The following is a 24,633-nucleotide window of genomic DNA, read 5'->3' on the forward strand; positions in this document are numbered from 1 at the left end:
TTTTTTTTTTTTACAAAACAAGTAAACAAAGGCATAAATGATTTATTTGGCCCTCAAGTAAAATACTATACATTGAGCATTTCTTTTTTTGTTGTTGTTTAAAACTTTTGCAATAGATTCCTGTTCACAACTTCGCAATCTAATTGAGCCTCTGCAACGACTCTAAGCTATTAGCTGAGACAAGAAAATAAATAAATGAGGCAAGTTTTTAGCTCCAAAATTAGCATTTTTATTCGGATGGTTGGGGTCAGAGATGTATAATTTGTGTTCCAGTACACATGGTTATCCACAAGGCTCAAACCTTTTCCAGTCTTAAAGCTGATTCAGTAATTAGTGCCTAGCATGTCATCCCCACCCCCCCACCCACCCACCACTCCCCTTTTTGGTACAAATTCAACAGTTGTGCTGACGAGATCACTACTTTTCAGTTATTTATTATTTTTATTTTTTTTTTATCAATGTGATTTTTTTTTAATACAAAAAACTCTCTTAACTTCTACACATTTAATGTCACCCAGGTTTTTATTTTTTTTTTCCACTTTGTAAATAAATTTTGGGGAACAACATTTTTTTTTCCATTTTTTGTTGTCATGAAAAGATAAAAACATGCAAAAAACTTGAATTTGTTGTCCAAATTATACATTTACAAGTTTGGAACTTTTTGCACTTCTTCATATACTACATCAAAAAAAAAAGATAAAGAAAAAAAACATTATGTACACACATCTTTTTACAGTGAAGTAAAACTTGAAAATATCAAATGATGACTAAGGCAAATGAAGTGTACATAGATTAGACCAAAACAGTTTTTTTGTTGTTTTTGTAAAATACTACATCACTTCAAAAAAAGAAAAAAAAAAGAAAGTCTGCTACAAACGAATGATTCATAACTCCCTTTATTTGCAACCAGCTGCATAATTTTAATTTTTTTAGTGAGAAAGTCTAGAAGTCTAGCGTTACTGTACAGTGCTGTTCTTATTTGTTTTTTTTCGTTCCATCCAAGCTGAACAGATGATCCTTCATTTCGTCCACTTTGGGCTTTATTTAAATAATCTTCAACAAACAGGAGCATTGTGTAACCAAAGAAAAAAAAAGCATGTAGAAGCATACCAGAGTGTAACATACTTTTGTTTGAAATCACTCCAAAAGTCAGTACCATTAAAGCCTTGAACATAAAACTAATCATTTAGATCCAAAAAAATGTACAAAAAGGCACATTATATCCCAGTGCTTCTGTACTGTGAAATTCAAGTGTAACTGAGCGCATTCAATACCAACAATCTTGAGTGGCGACAGTCCACCAAGTTCCCACCCACATCCTCCGTAACTGGACCACAGCCTATGCCTAAGCTTTCAACAAGCATATGTATGCGTAGACTACAACAATAAGCCTAGGTTGGTTGTTTTTTTTGAAAAAAATTCTGAATCAATGTTTATTTTTTTGTTTCTTTTCTGTCACAGTTCTCTCTCAGGGAAATCAGAAGCTGTCCATGTCCATCAAGAGATAATCTTTCCTTCTTTTTTTTTGTTCTTTTTTTTTTTTTCCTTCAAAGTTGGGCTGTGTGTCCTAGTCGTCGCTCCCGCCATACATGTCTGCCAGTTTTCTAAAGCGAGGGCCCCAGTCGTTGAGGTAATCGTAGTCCTGGTCGCCCCCGCTGCTGGAGGAGTTGAGGGAGCTTAGGGAGCCAGCTGTGGAACCGCTGCCCTCGTAGTCGAAAACTAGCAGGGAGTCGTAGGGAGGAGCGGTGGGGTCATTGTCTGCTGCCTTGAGTCCCTTGAACAGAAGGAAATAAAATCACGGTTAGATGAGGAGATTAAGCTGCGTCTGCACACCGTATCTGTGAGTGAGTATCTGCTCCCTCCCTCCTGCTGCTGCACACAAGCAGGCTAATCTATCCTAAAACCAGTCAGTAGTTCTCCCTTCACTTGTTCAGGAAATCAGGTTCTTGTCTAGATTAATCAGGATCTAGTGTTCCTGTGAGTTTCCTCTGTGTTGTGGTTGGGATTCTCCTAATGTTTCTAGGATGTTGGATTATCTGCTTCTTGATCAAAAGCCAAGACTGAGCACGACCAGCAGCCTCAGATGACTGGAATCATCTCCTCTTCCCCTACTGCAATCTCACCCACCCACACTTTGCTCTCTCTTGCCTTGAACAAGCAGTATGAACACGCAGTAATGCTGGCACTGACACTTTGTCATCTATCATTTAGACTGCAAGATCTTTAATACTTCATTTTTATCTGACTAAACAGTAAAAGTAAGCACAGAGGCAGAGATTCTGTGCATGTGTGTGTGACTGTGACGATGTGCGATGCATGCGTGTCTCTACGTGTTATCTCAAGGCTCACGGTGTTGGTGGAGGGGGAGGTTCTATTTTGAAGATTGGACTTGACATTCCCAGAAATCCTCATAGCGTCATGAGAGGTCCTTATGGATTGTTATCGATTTCCAGCCTCATTCCTTAACGGCACTCAAGAGACTTGATGGATTGCTAATCTAGGAGTTGAGATGTGCTTTGGCCATGAACCACTTTGGATCCAGGCCTAGGTTTTCTCCCTTTTATCGGCCACAACTGTGGACACCCAACAAATAATGAATGAATTCAAATAAGTGGAGCAACATAACACAGAAGAGACTCAGCTCAGCTCATTGGGAACTTGTCAAAGATTTATAGTTTCCTCTGTGCTGCCATTACAGTGCTCAAATAAAAAGATGGATTGAATTAAAGTGCCTGGGCACTTAGCGATTATTTTCCACTTGTTAGCTTTCGTTAAGTATTTGCTCATGGCTGTGCTGCTGATAATTTTGTAGGAAATATGACAGATGGATCATTCATTACAATTACAGCAATAATCACTCTGCTGGTTATAGCCACTTCCATCTACAACCAAAAACCCCACTGGCACTTTCATAAGGTTAGTCAATCACAGGACTCGGCCTTGTAATTTCATTATAAAAACTGAGTCATCCACTGCGCCGGAGATGATCACGACTCTTTGTGAAATGGGGAGCTGTCCTCACTTTTTTTTTTTTTTTGGAGTCACTCTGTCCCGCAGATAACGGCGACGTGTAATCAAACCCACTGGTATCTCTGTTCACAGACAGACGAGGCCCTGTGCTAAAAAACAATGAATGCAATCGCTCAGCTTTGTCTTCCTCTGTGGTGTTGTTTGTCTCACCTGTGGACAACAGAGGTCACATCAGATGGGTGGTGATGTATTTACTGTTACCCCCCTCTGTGAGCACAGACCAGGAGTTGACTGATAGACCTCTGTTTGTCTGGCTCTGGTGTTAAAGTCCTTATGCTAAACCTATGGCTAATTTTTTTTGTCCCTCTAATTTAATTAAGAGCCACAAGCTCCCGGGGCCATGTGCATAACTCAGAATGGAGATCAGACACCCTCCCCTCCCCCACTTATGCCTCTCTGTCTCCCTTCTCCTCTGGCAAATGGCCCTATCAGTTAGGTCAGATTCCAGCTCCATGAAGCTACCATGACTGAGCTTTACCAGCAGACAAATTCAAGACTAAAAACAGATGCCTGGTTGCAGTGAACATTTTTTTCTGGGTCAGGATCCTCGGAAGCGTCTCAAAGGTCTTGTGAGCATATTAAAATAACATGCTAAAACAAGTCTGAGGAAGGATTGTCAGACGTTTGTAAAAAATGTTTTTTTAATCGCAAAACATTTTATATTTCACTCTATATCAGCTCTTACGACAAATGCATTAGGTGTATCAATGACAGAGCAAACGAGGGCCGCCTGGGTAGAGGCATATAAGAGATAGATGTACGGGGGAGCCGAGCTGAAAGAGCAAGTTCTAATCTAAAAACATGGGCACCATCCAAAAACTAGGGGAGAACTCCATTTGTAATGCTGTGAAACTCTTGTCTGTTGGAGCTAGTGAAAAATATATGACTGCTCTTTTCATTTTACATTCTCCCTTCATGCTGGAGTCAATGATGGCCTCAGGCAAACGAGGGCACTCTGAACAGTGCACTCCGATAGAAAGCCAATGTATTGCTTCTCTCATCTCCTATTTCTATGCTGACACATCTATAACTCTACTTTGGGGCGGAAAGTGAGGAGAAAAACAATTATATCCAAGTGAGTTAGCGTCATGTACTTCTTGGGCTTTATACATGTCTGAGCGGATATATGTGAAATGAGAAAACTTTTTTTCCTTCTGCTGGGGGAAAAAAAAGATGAAAACAATTCCAATAACAATTGCCTCAATTTAAAGTATTTTTATACCACTACAAGGCGGTGCGTAGCTCCTTGATGCTCAGTCATATGAGCCAAATTGTTTATTTAGATACAAGTTTATTATAAGAAAATCATTCAGCTTGGAAATGAAATTCAAGCTTTGCCACAGAACTGATCCTTTCATTTCATCTCCTTTCCCAAGATTTGTTTTCACTGCACAGCAAAACAAAACAATGTCAGCTTTCAATGACGTTTTTTTTTTTTACCTCATTGATGAAGTCTCCGATGTCTCCAGGGTGGGGTGCTGCTGACCTCATTGGGTACTGTGGCTCAGGGTGGAGGGGTCTCTCGTCTAGACGGCGGATTCCCACTGGCTTGATTGCATCGGGCTCTATCGTGTCAGGCTGCTGGAGCTGACTCAGGTCGTAATCCTGTGGAACACGGAGACAGATGGGACTTAGCTGGGCAGTGTGGCAATTATTTAAATAGGTAAACACATCCAGTGCTGTAAAGAGGAAGCCCAAGTTCAGCTGAGTGCAGGGAGAGATTTTTTAAGTTAGAATGCAGCGAGGAGTGTCGAGGGAACACGAGGGAAACTTTAATCTTCTTGTCTGTGAAGCACAAGCCTAGGGACAATTTGACACATAAAACGAGCCAGCACTGAGGGGGTCCTAGCTGAGGAGGACCACATCATACGCTGCAGAGAGTCTGTACTTGTGCTGCACGAAGCATGTGCAGGCGACTGTTTTGCTCTAATCAATGCCCAGACACGGGATGGTGGATATGCATAAGCCATTGCTAATCCTATTAACATTACCACGGCAACCTGAATGGCTCGCAGTTTGTGCAAAGTCATAGGCAGGCGAAGGAGGAGGAGAAAGAGTGGAGAGAGAGAAAAGGAGCAAGAAAAGAGGAGCAGAGGAGCTGAGCTGAATGACTGGATGGTATCAGGGTGACAGCAGATATGATAGAAAAATACCATTCGAGAGTGTGTGCCTAATAAGCGTGTATGATGGATTGTCCCTCTTTAAGAGATTTTCAGTAATCCATCCATCTCTAATATCCCCTTCAAAATTGTCTTTGCTCAGTTGAACATGTACCTATGCACAGAACAAAAATGTAGAATAGTAAATATGAGAATACATATAACCCCTGGGATTTATACAGACAAACCTGCTATATAAACATAGCACTCAGGCACTGAACAAACATGACTCTGATCTCAAATCTAAAACAAATAAATCGATTGTTCATTGGATGGTAAACTGGAAGAATAATAATATCCATCACACATGCGTCCATCATCTTTGCTTCTATTCAGTATGACTCTTCACCTTGTCTAAAGGTCACACACCGCAGGGGTCGGGAGTTGACGACAGGAATTGCAACGGAGCTGCATACAATGGCTGAACTAAGCAGGAAGGTCTAATGACACACCAGCCTTTCCCCCTCCAGGGAGTTGACTCCTCGCACATACACTGGCTCGGTGAAATGGCCGTCCCTGGCACTCATGACCCGTAGACGAACGTGGGAGACTGAGCGCTGCTAAGCCTAATACACATCATCTGTTCTGAGACATCTCCAAGCAATGTAAAATCATGCTAATGGGGAACTGCATGTCCATAAAATGCAAGGCAAAGCTTGTAGGGGATCCTTTCAGTTTATTTTAATGAGTTTGGTCAGGATTCATATTGGTCATTGCAGATGCCAGTTCATGTTCTGAGATTCCAAAGGGACGGGACACACAAGCAATAGCTTTTAAACAACCCCCCTAACATATATCTAAGAGAAAATAGGGAACATCAGTCAGTCTGTTGTCAGCAGGCACAACCGTTTACGGCACTTGTGACTCTGTGAGGCAATTTTGAGTTTGTGTAGTTGTAAACAACATTTCAGCGTGGCTTGCTTACAAATGTGGCTTTAAGAAATAATGAATCATTTTGATCAATCTGTGCAGTTAAAGTAGACTTAGGTGGTTTGATTATAACTAACAATGCATAAGTACATAATGTATGATGCATTCAGAAAGTATTAGAAATAGAGAGAATTAGATGTTTACTACCTTTTATACGTCGTTAACGGCCAAAAGGACATGTGTTGTAATAAATGAAAATGATCCTCTTAGAGGTTTTGTAGTTCACCTGACCTGATGAACATTTTTTTTCTATCAGCGGTGGCACCAACCTGCAGCAGTTATACTATCTGCATAAATAGGCCTGATTTTGTTTCACTTACCACATGAGATTGAAAAACAAATCAAAGCCTTTTTCAAAGCATGCCTCAAAAGCCACACTGTCCAAGGTTAATGTGAAAGAAATTATTCTGAGGTCATTTGAAGAAGCAGATGAATCATCGCATCTCTCTTTTTTCCCACCTGCGGACCTCTACACAACAACAACTCCTCCGTTTGCTATTATTTTGGCATTTCTTTTTCCTTCCCGTGTCCGGGCTGCACGGTCTGATCAGCTGTCTGCCTTTGATGAAATGAGTACTTCACAAACCAATACAAACCAGGGCAATGGCAGCAGCTACTAAAATCATATACTGTGAGAGCACCCAATGGTCTGACACTTCAATTTCCTCCCCAGCGGGAGATAGGGAGAACAGAGGTGGGCATTATAAAGACCACATCGCTGGGAAAGTCAGGTCCATTTTTTACCCAACACTGATTTCGCAGACAAGACCATTTTCTCCTGGCGCCCTGCCCTTCTTTGCACCACTCAAAATAGAAGCTTGTTTTCCCTCAATAAATCGCTGCACCCGCTCGTTTGCCACGGAGGGGTGTTCTATCATGCAACAGTTTCCTTTTCAACACGTTCTGGTCCACAAGTTTGTGCATTTTGTGTGTGAAAAGTGGATGTGAATACACAAGTGGGTACACTCCCTCCTGCCTAATCACTGGCAGATGTGTAATAGCTTTCCAGTCATATTGTTACCTTAGACAGGGCTTCATTATTGTGCTACAGCAGATGTCTGTCTCTAAATGACATCAGCTTACCAATTACAAGTCTCCGAGGCTAATTTGGCACTGCGCTGGGTCAGACCGGGGTCTCCTGCACATTTTCTGCTATATCTAAGCTACCGAAGCACTTCAGCCAGCAGCAAGAGAATGGCCCATTGGGTGTATTACTGCTTTTTTTATGAAATGATTCCGTTCTGCTAACAAGGGGTTATTAGGACAATTGAATTTGTGTCTGTGTGTGCCTGATCAGTTCTGGTGGATGCAGAGATGTGACTTTATTGACGCCTGTGGCACAGCATTTCCATTGTGCATGTGTGTGTGCACGTCAGTGTTGTGAAACAAGAACAGTTCCAGTTGAAGAAATGTTTCCAATATTTCCAGAACCGATTGGATCAAAATGTGTTTGCTTTACTGATTCCGGCTTTCGATTCCTGGCTCCCTTCTAAAAAAATAAAAAAAACAACTATTTACAATGAAAACTGTCTTACTTCTCATGAATGGCTGAGAACTGTGTCTTAGAGCAGCATAATGAGCAATACTAACCCTAAAAAGATGCATCGTGAGTACATGTATGTTTGCAGAAAGAGTCTAGGTGGTCTTCTTTTACCCTTATGCTGCTGCAGCTAGAAGAGAACCTACTGCTGTACTTTATAGATGTGACCTGAATATTTCTCTCTGAGACCCCGCACAGGTTTTCTATCACCCTTTCAAGGGCAGTGTACAGCTTCATGATGTGCATGGATGGATACTCTCTTACACAGGCGAATTTGCCTAGCCTGAAGACAAACCAAAATCTTACTAATAAATAATAAATAACTTACAACAGCTAAGCAGGAATTAAATTCAGTAATAGAATTTAAATTGACATCAGAAACAATGAAGACATATTTGTACTCTCATAGATTTCAGTACATCACTACTCTGCTCTTAATGCATCTCATATGTTATCAAACAAGTATTAAAGTGTACATAAATGATAAAGAAAACAGTTGATGACTCATCCTACACTAGTGGGTTTATATTACTTTTGCATCCAATGAAATGTTGTGGTTCTTGAATCCTTATTCCCCATCCCCCTCCCTGATGTATCACACTGGGGTAGTGGGCGGTGCCTCCTCATTTGAACTCACCAATCAGAGCGTGGTTGGGTTTTAGGATTCAAAGCATATAGTCTAGCTGCCTGCTTTTGTGCAGACAACATGTAAACATGGAGAAACCTATAGCACTTTGTTGGCTGTTTCGTGTTAAGACGTGATTCACACACATAATGAAGCTAAAATTACAAGTTGCAAGTTAAAGTACAAGGCACACCACACAACATCTGTGCATTAGATACAATTATTTTTACTAAATATACTTATTATTATTACTAATTCAAAACCTCATAAGGATTGTGTGGGTTACATTTAATTTGTCTGAATTGGGCTTGGCCAAATAAGCATACACCCCCATATAACTGTCATTAGATTTTGAATCTTGAATCCTGAGTGGTTTGACATCTTACTCAACTAATATAGAGAGAGTACAAACAGAAATCTACCTTGGCCAAAAAAAAATGATGTGCTAATGTAGGACACCATCACTTATAATAGGAAAACAGGTTTTTAGAGCTTCCTTGTTAAAAATAACACCAGCATGAATAAGTAGTGTGTTTACAGCAGGATTCTTACCTGATCCTCTTCACCGCCACCTTCCTCATCATATTTGAGGATGTTGTCCCTCACATCATCCTCAGGATCGATGAGGAGCTGCTTGGCCTGACGTTCCTTATCGCGGCGCTTCATCCACACCACAAACATCAGCACGAGAACTGATAGGCAGACAGAGAGAGAGAGAGAGATCTCATGTTATGTCAAAACATAATAACTTGCATATTTTCATTGAAATGTAATCGGATCCCATGTTTTAGAGCTTGGATGTGGGCCTGATCAAGGCTATCTTTTTGGTAATCCTACAGTAATCTAGTGATATCTCGGATAATGTTTAGCTGTCTTTATAATCCCTGTGTGCATTCGTGTGATGTGCTGTTTGAGAGAGGCACTGAGACACTTACTGAGGAGGATGATGATACAGAGGAGGATGGATATGATGGCACCGGTGCCCAGGCCGGCAGCCATTATGTGTTGCTGGTCAGTGCAGTCGCCATGAACGTCGCACTGGCAGACTTTAATCCGCAAGTAGGAGGTGTTGGACATAGGCAGGTTGCCTGAATCTGTGATTATGATGGGGATCTCGTAGATGCCACTCTCAAGGAAGCCGATTTTCAGGCTCACCTGAGCATAGTCACCTGAAAGGCGGGGAGCAGAAAAGAATGAGCGGAGAAACTGCATCTGGAGTAGTGAGTGTAGAGATTAAGTAACTCTGTGTGTTTAAATATAAAATAACATGTTTCTTAAGAAGGGAAGTCTTTCAGAGGGGATTACATTTAAATTACGAATATTCGTTTATATAGAGAGTGTTTACACCATGATTACACTCTTATTACCACAACTATGCAGCATAAATTGGTACCTGGAAGTTGCATCAGCATATCTAATCCAAAACATGGTCAGGATTTGGATTTGGAGCTTATAAATCTACTGAATACCTTTTGATAATGCTGCTTAGGCTAAATTCCCAGCTGCGATAATCCAAATGCTATTATCCTATTAAAATATATTCACTGCGTTTCAACTCACTATCTAACAGCTAACAACACAACAGATGACATCTTACACTTTTTGTTCCAAATTAGCATAAACAATTAATGACTGTTGATGTATTAAATAGTCAGGCGTAGCACTGCAGCATGCTTATTACACACAATTTCTAAGAATGATAGGCGATCAAATATCAATCTGCTGAATGTTATACATGATGTTTGATATCTTACCGCTGACTCTTGTTATGGTCCAGTTTCTCCTCACGTCTAAAGGCCTGTGGGCTAACTCGAAGGCAAACGGCCCTGCATTTGGGTTCAGGTCTCCATCGAGTGCGGTGATGTTGATGGCGTTTGGCTCTGGCTTTTCACAGACCTCAGCCTCCTGAGGGAACACTTTGGGTGCGTTGTCATTGATATCCAACAGATAGATCTGAAGAGTGCCTGTACCACTTGCTGATGGCACACCTGTTTGAGTCATATCACAAACACATTTATGAGAAAAGAGATAAAATTTCGCATGTGGAAAATAATAGTGTTAAATCTCTCAGTTCGCCTATACCTTTAGAAATTCTAATCCTAAGTGCAGAGGATGGCAGAACGAGTTAAATATCAGAACATTAGGGGTGTGTGTGTGTGTGTGTATGCGTCGGTGTGCTTGCCAGGAGAACGTCTTCCTGATGAAGGACACAGGATAGGAATACTAAAGTAGACAAACAGAGCCCACTGTCGCTCCTCTCAGGCTTCTCTATGTATTCACTAAGCTAAGAGGCTTTTTTACCATTCAGGCCACGCTCAAAGGAGCTAGTCATCCAATCCTGACCCATTAATGCTGAGAAACCCCTTTATTGGTAGAGTTTTTAAGTCTATTGGCCTAAGCTATGGTCCGTAGAACAGGGTAAACCTGAACAGAGGTAAATCCCACCAGTGCAGGGAAGAGGTGAATACATCCACATCCTGGATGATTGTGGGATTGCTAGCACATTAACCTTCAACTAAGGAGGTCGGCATTCCAGACATGCCAAGAAGTGCATGGTACAAGTTGACCTTCAAGCGTAGAGGACGTCTTTGTGGCTGTAACTGAGATAGATTTTCAACGAATTCAGAGCATACTGTGCACCGGCATCAGGTGAATAACATCACAGATGTAGTCAGAGTGATGCTGGGTGGAAGATTGACCTTTGAGAGGGAGGCTACATTAGACATCCGCTAGGCTTCCTTTTGAAAAGGGAGCATTATGTCCTCCTGAATGCTCTAACAATAATGGCCTGGAACAGAGTGCTTGTGTAACAGCCTGAGTAAAACACCTCGACCATGTAGCCGATGCATCACAGCAGCTCAGCAAGGTATTTTTGGCAACTGGAGAACCACTTGAATGGTTACATACCGTTGTCAGACGCCAGGAATGTTGCATTGTACAAGCTGTTCTTCACAAAGGGCGACTCTCTGTCCAAAATGGCAATTGTTGTGATCCGACCAGTGTTGGGGTCGATTCTTAGCCAGTTGGCAGGATCTGAGAGTTTGGAATATCTGAAACAAGAAAAAAAAAGAATCACATTTTATTGCATTTGATTTATAATTTCATCACTTATCTCTCTAAAAGGTTAAGTTTTGTTTTTCTGTAGAAGAAAAATTTACATTTTGGCATTACTTTCATTCTAAAAGTTTTTTTTGAATTTGTTTACACAGAATAAATCAGACATCATGAATTTTACATAATTATTCTAACTTTTGAAAGCGGCCTCACTCGGGAAACCAAACTGTCGTTGTTATTAGTAGCCCAACAAATTTGTAGGACAAACTGTGGCATAAAAAAGCTAACTTATTCCTCATGGACTGTTTTTCAGGAAGGAGGGAATGGGAACAATCACCTTAAGCAAACATATTACTTTTAACACATGCTATTCAGAAATATTTGATTGTACATATTAGATGTGTTTAATTCGGGGTGATTTTACTGTTAAAGTCACCTGATGGATTGCTGCATGAAGCGATCTGGATCCTGTGCAGTGAATGTGGTCAGTGTTGACTCAGGCATCATCCCCTCTTCTAGTTTTATAAGTTTGGGGTTAGGCTCAAAGTATGGACTCTCATTGACATCTATCACTCTGATAGAGACGGTGGCAGTGGACTGTCGTGGAGAGTGGATGCCTCTGGCCAGGGGGACCTCATTCCTCGCCTCTACTGTCAGCACATAGGTCCTACTGATTTCATAGTCAATAGGCTGGAAAACAGAGAAAGAGAGTGAAAGAGAGAGTGAATCAGATGTAAAAAAAAAAAAAAAATACACAATGAATGAAATCACATCAAATTTTGGGATATGGGACATTGATCAGAGAGCAGCCTGGAGAACAAAAGCCTTTTCTTTCTCTTCCATGAAAAACATTACTGTGAAAGCTTGCGGTCGACAGCAAGATGAGATAAAGAGAGTCTTTTTTTGTGGTCAGTTCAAGGATACACAGGAGCAAGAAAGCTGGTGTAAGAGTTGTGCAACCACCCTATTGCACTTCTATCAACTGCTGTCTACTTAAAATATTTTCTGTTAACATACACTCACAGAATATTCTGCCAAATTTTAGTGCAGAGCCAGCCATCATCTTTCAGTATAAGATAAATACATATGCTATGCATCTCCCAGGGATTCAATTGTGAAGTTTGAAGAGAAAGCCCTACCTTGACGACGGTTACCAGGCCCTCGTTAGTGGTCGGATCAGTGGGCACAGAAAACCTGCCGGTGGGGTCGCCCCCGGTGATTTTGTAGACAGCATTCCAGGCTGGTGTGTTGGGCTGGTCCTTGTCAGTCACCGTCAGGTTGGCCACGATGACATTCACGCGGTTCTCATGCACCTCGCCGAAAAACTGCATGAATAAACCATGAACGTGCAGAACAGCGAGCTGTTAGGGATACTGCTGCGACAGCAAAAAGTACAGAGGGTTCTGCCTTACACTGCACAGCAGGACCAATTTCGGGTAAATAGACATCTAAGGTAACTTATCATGTCATCATGGTCATCTCATTCCCTGCGCTCCCTGATAGTACAACAGTGGCATTACAAATTTTCAGTGATTCACCAGCACAGTAAGTGCCTCTTTCACTCAGGCAGACGTCCCTGTAGTTGCATGTGTCAACATTTGGAGGGGGATATAACACTTAACGCATGGTTGGCGACTTGTATATCTGTATGGCTTCAAAAAATGCAGGGCAAGCAGAACTAGGTAAGTGAGCAGAACTGACGGTTGAGTGCATATATCCACATTGAGGTGAAATGCGAAGTCCTTGTGGTGCTTTTCCTACACTGACATTACTGTGTTGACATATCACATATGAGCTCGTTTCTTACCGTCTCAGCAGTAAACTCAGGCGGATTGTCATTAATGTCAGTGACTCTGATGACAGCGGTGGCTGTGTTGGAGAGGCCATACATCGGGTTGCCCTCCATGTCAGTGGCCTGGATGATCAATGTGTACTGAGGCACTTTCTAGAAGAAAAGAAGAGAAAAGAAATAAATTAAATAGGCCAGTGGCTATGTTTTGATGGTTACTTTTTTTAAAATATCTTTTTACATCAGTCGATGTTGAATGATGTGTGAGGCTCAAGTGCTGCTTGCACGGAGGATGGATGGAATTCATGTCAGAAATAGCAAAGAGTTACAGAAGATGCAACAGAAAAATGGGGCAAGAATTAGCATCTCCGTGATGTATCATGCTGCTGATCACTGGAGCCGGTAATAACTAGAACTACCAGCAGTCATCTGACCCAGGAATGAATACTTATTGTACTTTCTACCATGGAAGACAAAAGCAGGTGTTAGTGGCTCTTTAACAATTTCACACTGAGATTAGTGTTTATATACAAGTTGTTGTTTTTTTTTTAAACAGACAATTGACTTCCATTGCCAGCTGACACATCTGCCATTGATTTTCTTGCCCCCTGCTTGGAATGACAATAAAGAAATCCAACATCATGGACATTCTGATGGAAAACCTACAGTCACAGTGCAAGACCCATAAAGGCCAATGACAACGTAGTAATTTTGTGTACGGTATGTTTATTTCAGTCAAAGCTGACTGAATGGTGCTTGAATAGAGACAGATGGGATATGTAACTGGCATGACTAGGAGTTATAAGACTGACTCTTACTATAGGACTGAATTTATAGATAATAGCAGCACAGAATTGGGGCTAAAATAAGCATGTTTGCTATCCTCTGATTGTAGCTGGAGCCAATAAACACCTGCAGCAACTATGTATTTTACCAAAGGGGGAGTGCTGGTAGTATTGTTTTTCCACTAAAGACAGATATTTGTGGGAAAAGAGGGTTTGGAAGCTTTATAGAGACAGAATCTATATGTCTACACAACTGAAGAGAACTGTCTCTACTGAGAGGGTACCACACTGTAAATCACTGTTAGTGTGTTTATCTATAATGAGACAGATCTTAACTGATGACTGATTGTTATGATGACTAATGGTGGCTTTTTTTTCATAAACCTTTTTTTTTTATTCCCTATGGGGCATGTAAGTTTGTGTGTGCTTGGTTGAAAAGTACACCTCCATAGACACTATCATAAAGCTAACAAATGACTCTTTTCACATTAAAAACCACTCAGGTGATGGACCAGTTTCTAGGTAATGAGTGTTGGGCAAATTACTTTCATGGCGGCGACTAGCAGACAGAAAACTCTGGCCCCAGGGTGGAAGTGATTGAGCAGCCACCTCAGCCAGATTGCCCTCACTAGAATTGCACCGACTCACTCTGGTTGTATGTTATTTTATTTAGTTTTTCAAATAGTCATGCAATTCAAATTAAGAGAGGGGATGGTAACTTTTACAGTACAGGAAAACAGAAGGAAGCAAGATGCAAGCTTTAGAGAAAGAAAGGATGAGACTGAGAGAAACATTTAGCTGATCAGTGATGCACGCTTGCCTCCTTGTAAAAGTAAATAAGTGTGAAACAGCCAAGTCCACTTCTACTTCTCATTTAGTTGGTAATAAGCAAAATTCACTTTGGCTCATTACTTCTCAGACAGCCTAGATATTAGGGACTCGTGTGTGTTTTGTCATCATATTTATGAAAAAACAGCTCATTTATGCAAACTTGGAAAATTATGTATTGAGATAAATCTTAAGCACCTACAAGACACTAAACAATTAATATAATGGATAGTGTTTCTGATGAAACCCTAACTTAAAAGCTGAGCTGATACATGACATAAATGACAGAGATAAATCAGAATGGTGGAAAAAAACAAAGGATCAAATACCTCTCTGTCCAGGCCTGCTGCCACTGTAATGATGCCTCCGGTTTTATTGTTGATGGTGAACATATTGGAGGTTGGACTCTCGGGATTCTGAGACAGGATCTTGTAACGTAGCATCCCATTAGCTGTTTTAGGGTCATCTTTGTCAACCGACGTTACTGTCATAACAAAAGTTCCTGTGGGATGGAAGAAAAGTATTGTAATGTTAATTCTCTATGCATTGGACCAAACATGCTCCTTGAACTTTTTGTGATCTTAAAATTTTAGTGATCGCTTAATAGGACTGAGACAGTGTTAACAAAACCAGCCACACCAGGGTACAGAGAACACTACACTCCATGTAGTATATTACCTGGCTTGGAACCCTCAGGAACAGTGCCGTTCCAGATCTGATGGGTGAACTCGGGTCTGTTGTCGTTCATGTCGATCACATTGATCACAATATCAATGGGGTTTTCTACCTGGTTGCCATTCAGGTCTACTGCATGGGCTCTCAGCTGGAGGAAAACACAAACAGACTGTTTAAGCAAGGGCTACAGTGCAAACAACACACAGGGACAAAACACAAGTCGCTCATTAAATAGCTGTGATAATCAACCCCACAAGCCATCACTTTAAGGTTTTAGCCGTATGAGAAAAGACCAACAGAACGAACAGGCTCAAGCGCTCTAGCTGCTTTTTATAGATTTCTATTGAAACCCTGATTTAACTCATATCATATTGAACACTGGGTCAACACAGGGTCACCTCTGTATTACAAGAGAACATCTGATGTATTGCATCCTTTTGGACTTCAAGTGCATATTTGCTTTCATACAGGATTTCAAATCACTGACATTCATACGTTCATGCTCTACAATAAATGTAGCCAATGCAGTATAATGAAACCTGCAGGCTATACTTAGATTACATCCTATTCTTTATTTCAGTGTGTAGTTAAAATTAAAAATAGCAGCAAGTACAGAAGAAAATTACGGGAAAAACACAAATTAATCAGCTAAAAGAACAAGCTGCTCTTTAAATGCTTTCCTCACTTACAGCTTAAACTGAGCCAGCGTCTGTCATGAAAGTCTGACCCTCTGAGACCAGTTGAGCAGAGTCTGTATTTTCCTTCAAACTATAACGACTTAGAAGTACATCATTTAAAGACCGGTTTATTGTAATGGAAAAAACACTAATGAATAAAGCAGGCCTAAAGCTGGAGGTTATTATTACACACACTCAATTCACACACAATCCTTTAAATTCTCAGACGGATAAGCCAGATTTCCTGGGAGACCCCTGTCTTTATTGAGTCTGATGGTTAGGCTACGCATGACCCTTGAGCAAATGCCAACTGGCAGGAACGTATAGCACTGCCAGAAAGAACACATTCCTGCTGATAAAGCTGACTGGAAAAGTATTTTAGAATCACACAAAAGGATATATATTTTTTTTAACTATTGTGTCTGACTTACATGGAAGTTGGGGATGTGCTCTCGATCCAGGGGCTTGTTGACAGACAGCTCTCCAGAAATCGGGTCAATGGTGAAGATTCCAGTGGGAGGCTGGTCAGCACCAGGGCCTGTAACACTGTATCTCAGAGAGCGGTTTTTGTCGTGGTCCGATCGGATCTGTGGGTACAAAGTTTGTTAATTGATAACATTAAAGCATCAATAATTAAAGCCTGGTTGAACTACTTTTTTTGTTAACAAAACCTTGAATAGAAAAACCTAAAAAGATAATAATAAAACACTGATGTTGCAAATGTACATTTTAAATTGTATTCAATATAACTTCCTTCATGTAGCTAAGCTTACTTATTGACCAATCATATCAGCACTGTTGGAAGTATTAGTTTAAAAATAGGTTGCTGTGTGAGTAAAAGGACGCATGTAATGACTGTATGCCTAATATTGAAGTTCTGTCTTAGCTGAGCTGTCTATCCTGTTTGCCATGTAAGCTGAGACCCTCAGTGACTACACCCTCGATCCATTCTGAGCAAACTGAGTATTTCCTCTTCCTGGTATCAGCCACTAAAGCCCAGAAACATCTCTTCAAACATGTCCAGATTTAAAAAACACATACAAACAGTATGTACAGGAATTAACAGGGCAGGGCTTGGTATGCTGAAAAAGTATCTACTTCTTAGCTGTCCCAAGCATTGCCTTGTCCTCCTTCAGCCGCCCACACACAGCCCTGACCAGAGAATAGTTGCAAATGGATTGGGCTGCGTCGTGTCCTTGAGCCATGGAAAAAAGCAGTGTAATATCTCAGCTCTCAACCAAGGACCAATTACATTGGTAAGCACTTCAGATTTCTCTCTGCTTTCAAATAATACCAGGTTATACAGGTGCAGACTGCTCCCTCAAACAAAAGATAAATAACGCAGCAGCATAAAGAGCCCTGACCTTTAGCAAAGTGCTGTAAATATGAAGCATTTTGTTGAAGGCATATGTCTCAAGTCTGCGACCCTGTGAGTGGGAGCTCGGGGCAAGGGGGAACCTACACGATTGTCATTTCAAGCAAAACGACGTTTTTCTTTGAAGTTAGGAGAGCGGTGTGTGTGTGTGTGTGTGTGTGTGTGCGTGCATGTGGTTGGGTGAAGTACATTACCCGGACAAGCTCTTGTGGGAACGGTCCTCGTGAGTTCTCTGGGACGTTGATTGGGGGGATGACCCAGTCTCTCTTCATGCGTTTCAGCTGGCTGTCTGCATTTCGTGATGGAAAAGTTATTTCCTTCAAATCCTCGGACATGACTGGAGGGACGGCGCCTTCCTGGAACTGACAAAGGGAAATGATTTAGTGATTACATCTATAAAGTCAAGTATGGGAACATACATTTTTTGGCCTCGCTAGCAGCATCGTTCTGTGGATGCCGATCTGTAGGTCGGTGTGTCACAGTCTGAAATAACTGTATGGCTATCTCTCAATGTATTGTGCAAACCACTTTTTTGTCTGTATTTCCATTTGTCCAGTGCTTGTCAGACACAGTCTTGTTATGTTATTTGTCATAACTTGTTTTATCATTTTCTCTTTTTTTTTCAATTTCCAAGTCAGCATATGGAGCTGCACAGGGGAAAAGCCAGTGAAAATGGCCACTCTGAGCAGAATTTATTTCACCGTAGTTATGAAGGAGAAACTTGCTCACTGTCACGTTTTGTCTCTTCTGCACTCTAGCATCATAAATTATTTACTTGTGTGAATGAAATCCTGATCTTACAGCAAAGAATGATAGCTGAAAACACATTTGACCCTTAAACGACAGATTACTAAACAAGGGTAATAAATAAAAAGGCTGCCATTTTTACAGCGCTTTAACAAGCTCTTCCAAATGCCATTTAAGAACCATTCTAAGTTTGTGTTCAATCAAACAGTCCTTTCCGTTACGGCTTTCTTTGTAGCTTAAAATATACAATAGACGGCACAACATGTGATGATACGCTTTGAAACTCCTCAGCCCTATCGCTGCTGCGGCAGCCGCACACCTCCAGTTTTGGTTTGCTTTAAATGGCAGACGTCTTCTTATGTCCTGATAAAATGCACCCACACAGATAGACCAGCTTCCATAATGGATCTGCCATCCTCCCTCGGCTGTAATGAATGAGATTTGAAACAAAGGAGGATGGTACCTGAAAGCCAGACACTAAACACACAGATGGCTCAAATTGCCTATGCTGCTCCAGAGACTAGAGGAGACTGAAGTAGTGCCAGAGAAAGTTAAAATAACCTTGAACAAAACAAGGCGAGAAGGAAAACAGAAAAACAATATGTAAACTCCGTCAATGTCAATAAATGATAGCTGGGATAGAACTGCCTCGTCCTTTGAAATATTTTCTTCACTGCTGTCTGTAATTATTTAACTGTTGACCAGTTGTAAGGTAGTCAAGTCCTACAAACTACTACAAAGTGCCCTATGCAAACAGAGAAATTAATTACCACTTTCTCACCTTATAACATGACCCATATCCCACACTCCCCCTCCTCTAACATCTGGGGAGCTGTCGCAGAGCTTCCACTAATCATGTTTGAAATCCGATTATACTGCTTTCACACATTGGAAATGCAGAGCGGCAAGCAGGCAGATAGTGAAGGAGCATGCTTCAGAAATATCTATTACCCTATTAAAATGGGTGCGAGCGAGAGCAGTAATTATTTGCAACTTGCGTCTGGAATGATGAATGGCATGGTGGGTTTGTTCAGCCCAACACGAATCTATCTCTGGTACGCTGGAGGTCTGCGCTCATCCACACGTTGCGAACCCTCTCCATCTTCTGACTAGGAGTCTACTTCAGAGTCCAGAGGAGTGCTAGGCTGAGTGATGGTCTGAGTGTTTGCAAGTGTGTAGTAAGAATTACACACGTGTTTGCCCTTTTAGAAATATTCGCTTTTTCAGAACCCCTTCTTCTCACTGAGTGCAGTGGAGCTGAGGATCTAATGGTGGTGGAGATAGTGGACAAGTACGCGCTCACGTTAATGAGGATATTGTTTGGTTGTCATTGATTAAAATGTTTCCCCGAGGCTGGTGCATTCATGGCACTAATAAAAAAATTCAATCGTTGATGTGATTAAGAGATGCGTGGTGATTCATGACAATAATTTTGCTGGAGGAAGATAACCGCTCATGACCTCATAAACGTGCGAGATACGGGAAAGTCAATTTCTGATTTCATTATGAACAAATCAGGGCAAATCCTACAGCTCTCAGCAGATAAAGATCAGAGTGATAATACAGATGATAAGTCGTATACACATGTAGAACCCATGTGAGATTATTACATTTTTTTTTGTTCTTGCTTAAAATGTAAGAAAGTCTATGTTTACCTGATTGTGATAAGTATTTACCTTTGACCAACCGGCAACAGTGAGTAATGGTATCATTAAAATCACATATACCTGCGGGAGTCCCTATAGTAAATGACTGTCAGTCCCTAACGATGGTGTTTTGAAAAGCCATGAGATCATTACCTACTACAAGTTTAATTTCAGCTGGGCAGACTCCTGTGCCTGCAGCCCTGACAGTAACTACACATAACTGTATGTGTTAAGTTATCATCTGCGCCCACCTTTTCTGAGATTATCTGCAGTGGCTCGCAGTTAGAATTGTCCACTTGTTGCCATTTGTTTAAGTGCATTATAGGGATTAAGTAGAAAAGCACATTGGTCTTTGTAAAGCAAACACGATTACTGCATTTAGGGGTGTTCATTAAGTCACCAATAGGCTAATGATTTAAGATGCTACAGCAATGATTACTAACATATGCACACAAGTGCTTACTTTTAACTCTACTGAAAGGGTTAGAGTAGAGAGACAGTTGATCATACTGTAGCGTGGGTGTATCTGTGTGTGTAGTGTGACTCCAGTAGGCTTAAATCAGAAGATATCATCTAATTGAGCAAGATCATATAATCCACTGCTTGTAACTGAAGTTAAAACTTCTACAACAACACAGACTTTAGAGCTTCTTTTCATTTCCCCGGTTACAAGGCAGACAGATACAGCATGTGCAGTCAGTGCTTTTTTCCTCCCTCTGATCCTCCGCCAACCACAATGTTGACATAAGAGCACATGGTCATGCTAACTAATTGCAGATGACTGCACTACACATCCAGCGGAATGGTTAGAGCAGCGCTCTGCGGCTCAGACAGATGCTTCCTGTCGTCCGAAGTGCTGAAAGAGGTGCGTCCCCTTTTGGATGATAAGGCAATAACCTCATGATCACAAGGCGTGCTCAGTGAAATCAACTTTATAGGGAGCTATTCTGCATCTGCTCTTGCAACCCATTGACCGTGCTGAGTATATGTTTGTGCTTGTAGTAAATTGACACATTAAGTTTTAATTAGCAAGCATCCATCCAGTCTCTCGGAACACCTGCTACAATTTAGGGAACTAGTCATCTGTGAATGTGCAGTGTGCCTAATAAGTGTAAGTTATTTGATGCAAGGGGATAATTGATCATTCCACCTTTCTTTGGCAGTAACATCAGTCACACACTCAACAAATAAGCCAGAAATGCTCACCTGCTGGCCGGAGGATGTCAGTGTGACTTGGGTCACCCATTGCTGCTGAGTAGTGGTGTCTCTGGCCTGGATCTGCAAAGGTGACACCGGGTGCTGAAGAGTCCTGGCAGCATAAACAACTCCATCGGCCTCTATCCGGAAGTCAGATGGGTTACTGCACTCAAACCGCACCAGACCACCTCGGCCACAGCTGACAAACCTCACTGCAAGACACAGAGATTTGAGTAGATTTGAGTTCAAAATTAGCCTATAACACTAGAGAGGAGACATAGATAAAAGCTGAGGATATAGACAAAGGAAGAGGAAGACAGGCAGCCAGACAGAAGGTCCACAAAGATTTTCTGATTCTCCCACTCGCTCATACATTATTCACTTCAAGCTGTGCCCCAAAGGTATTGCTCAAAACAGGTGCAGTGGAGGAGAAAGATGGAAGTAGAAAAAAAAACTAAAGAAAAAGGGAAAGAGGGGCTCTTAAGGGCTATTAAAGAAAAACCCCAAACAATACATTAAAAAACTGATGTGTAAATTAGACTAGTCTAAATCCTCTACTGCGTTCGGGTTTGGGAAACTACACACCAGGTGTGTAAACTCTGCTGGATAAGTCTTATTTTAGTTCCAGCTAAGGCCATTGCATGCTAGCTTTGTCCCCCATGACACATACAGGGATGCTTTCTGCAGATGACTACGGTCCTTAGCTCCTTGAGAGACTGATGTAACAGTGTGTGATGTTTATTTCATAAGCAAGTGCACACACACAGACAACACACCGAAACTAAAGCACACATACAGACCATGCAGACACGGCAGACAGGTGGCTCATGGGGCTCCAGTCCCACAGGTGCCTCAGTGGCAATGGTATAACACCGGTTCATGTTACAAGTGAGTGACAGTACAGCACAGCCTGTGTACCTCCTGCATCCCAGACACGCATGCCCTTACACCAAAAGAGCTTCATTGTGTGATCCTTTTGTGCACCCCCCACACACTCCCTCAACACTGTGTTTACAGCACACAAAGAGGCATAAAGGGGGGGAGATAAAAATTCCTTCCGGCCACAGTAATCACAATGTTACCATGCAGTGTATCATTTGTATGTGGAAACTCTGGTGATGCGGCTTTGAATTATTGAAGCAGGTCATAGCGAAAAAAGCCTTGAAGGTAGGTGCCCCATCTTCCTTTGTGTTGCTACCTTGGGGGCCTTCAGAGCATCATCTGTGCTTGAAGCTCAATGAGTTCCACAGAGCTTAAGGAAAAGATGCAGTAGATCTGTTTAGTGGCTAAAAAATCGCCACAAGTATCACACATTCTTCTATGATTAAATCTTTCAGTGATTATGTCCCATTTGTCCCAAGTCAAGGGAACACTTGCAGAAAATACTGCAAATAATGGAAAAAGCCACTATACCGATAGGATCCTGTATAAACACACACACTTTCAATGTGTGAAGTAGAGTGGAAGTGAAAGAGAGAGAGAATGAATCAAATATATGAGGTCATCCAAGGAAAGTTTGGAAATTGACATGCAGTGTAATCACAATATATTCATCCTGATGAATGAAAATACAATCTTGCCCTGCTTTATCAAAACCCAAACAGGGTGAACAAATCTTCTGCAAAGACCCTGTTCCACATTTCATTACGGCCTGCTCAAAGACTTAAACACTGACAAACCAAGAAAGCAGCACAGCAAACTGAGCTTTTTAACCTAAAGGGTTGTCTTTATTCTAATAATGCGTTCACATGCTCATCCAGTAGTCTCATTTCCAGAGCTAGGAAGTCATATTTATTGTATTCTGCATGTGGGATGTTCAAGCAATATGCATGCAGGGAAGGAGACATATTAAAGAAACCCTGTTGTGAAAATGACCACAATTCTGCAACATTGTCGGAATTTGATGTTTTGGTTCCAGGTTAGGAAACACATTTTTTTCAATTATTTGGTGCCACACAAATAAATGCACAATAAATATTGCTTAACAGTACACAAAGAGATATACCATTACAGAAGAGCCTGCAGCTTTAATTCAAAGAACAGAAACATCTTTCTTCTTAACTGAAATACTCTTTATATTGACCGCCTCCTTCCTGGCCCTTTTGTTCAATTACCCTTGACCAATTAGTTTTTTTTCTCCCTCTCTCTTTGAACCTGGCAAAGCTGACATCAGATAGATGACCTTCCCTCACTGAAGGTTTTGCCTTAAAGCCAGGTGCCGGTAAACTCAAAGCCTTCAGGCAATCACCAGCCAGCCCAAGTCAGCAGATAGTCAGACAGAGGGAGAATACAGAGTAAGGGACTGTCAAAATAACTCACAATAAGGCAGAAGGACAGCCTGCAGATTTAAGAAGCTTCACAGTGTTTAAGGTTGGGTGAAGTCTCAGTCACAGTACTGAGTAAAGTGCTTGGATTAAATATATTGTTCATTAAACAGCCTTTTTTTCCAGAAGTGTGATTGATAAGGAGGATAAGTCATAAATAATTCAAATGATTTAAAATAAAGATGCATGTATGAGCCGATTAAACAAACTGCTTTGTCCACCTCTGCATTCTCTTTCCCTCACTGTAATGAGGGACATTCCGGTCAGCATTTGTCAATAGGCAGTAAGAGGACACCAGCCTTGTAACATTGACTTGTTTGACCTTAAAAAAATAATTATTAACCACTAGCTGTAGTAGTTCTATTGAAAAAAAGTGAATGTATGTATGGCTGTAAGTCACTGCTTATCTCTACTTTATTGCCTCCTGTTCTGCCTTTATATATGGTCTGTCCATCTTCCATAGTCGCATCTAATTTCTGTCCTACTGCCACTTCTGACTGCACATTTGTGTGAATGTGTGCAGTAATGCTCTTGACAGCAGCATCCCCCTGTGAGTTATTTTAGCCCATGCCTCTTCTTGAGCTGAGCTCCAGCTCTTTAGCATTGTCTGAAATTTGGCCATCCGGACACCTCTGAGAGGCCCTTCAACAGCCAGGCCCTGCTGAAATCGCTACACAAACTCCCAGCAGGCAAAACCATTTCCGATGATAATGAATAGGAGTGTCCTGCATGTGTCCATTCATTTATCAGACAGGCTCTGGAGGCTTATGAAACCGCAGCAATGAGTGTTAGTGTGGCACCAGTGAAACTTTTCTATATCTAGATGCATTGGCTCCCCAAGGTACAGGGGCCTAAAAGAGCTCTCGCTTGCCACGCCCTATCACACATGTCGTCATGGCCACAGCAATAAAGGCTTGAATTGGACAGAAATGCCGATGCAGCACAGGGGGGACTGGGGGATGGGGTTAAAAAAGAGGGGGGAAACAGGCATGTCAGCAGAAAGGCCTGTCCAACTAATGCCCTGCACCGGGGCCCAAAATTATCTTCGACTGAATGATCCTATTCACAGTTCGGATGCCCCCCCACCCGACAACACAAAACCCCCGACTAACCTCACCATAGTGCAAGAGTGCCTCTCTATTGTCTGCTCAATCACGTGACAGCTCTAACTCAGACAGTCACAAACAGAGAGAGAGAGAGAGAGAGAGAGAGAGAGAGAGAGAGAGAGAGAGAGAGAGGCAGAAAGACATTT

The 24,633-nt window shown here is 41.5% G+C and overlaps 1 protein-coding gene across 1 annotated transcript in view; it reads right to left on the bottom strand.

The window, feature by feature from the left end:
- Positions 1–1,491: 1,491 nt before the first annotated feature.
- Positions 1,492–24,633, bottom strand: part of cdh2 (cadherin 2, type 1, N-cadherin (neuronal)) — a 53,859-nt gene continuing 30,717 nt past the window's right edge. The window contains exons 3-16 of the mRNA XM_028427164.1: positions 21,067–21,269; positions 17,662–17,829; positions 16,524–16,679; positions 15,419–15,563; positions 15,070–15,242; positions 13,146–13,283; positions 12,478–12,663; positions 11,775–12,028; positions 11,192–11,334; positions 10,039–10,272; positions 9,220–9,453; positions 8,837–8,976; positions 4,471–4,635; positions 1,492–1,774 (exon numbers count right to left, since the gene is read on the bottom strand). Coding sequence (XP_028282965.1) covers positions 1,568–1,774; positions 4,471–4,635; positions 8,837–8,976; positions 9,220–9,453; positions 10,039–10,272; positions 11,192–11,334; positions 11,775–12,028; positions 12,478–12,663; positions 13,146–13,283; positions 15,070–15,242; positions 15,419–15,563; positions 16,524–16,679; positions 17,662–17,829; positions 21,067–21,269 — 2,546 coding nt within the window. The 3' untranslated portion in view covers positions 1,492–1,567. The remainder of the gene's footprint in view (positions 1,775–4,470; positions 4,636–8,836; positions 8,977–9,219; positions 9,454–10,038; positions 10,273–11,191; positions 11,335–11,774; positions 12,029–12,477; positions 12,664–13,145; positions 13,284–15,069; positions 15,243–15,418; positions 15,564–16,523; positions 16,680–17,661; positions 17,830–21,066; positions 21,270–24,633) is intronic.

This window comes from Parambassis ranga, chromosome 17 (genome assembly GCF_900634625.1).
Source record: "Parambassis ranga chromosome 17, fParRan2.1, whole genome shotgun sequence".
In the NCBI taxonomy this organism is placed as follows: Eukaryota; Metazoa; Chordata; class Actinopteri; family Ambassidae; genus Parambassis; species Parambassis ranga.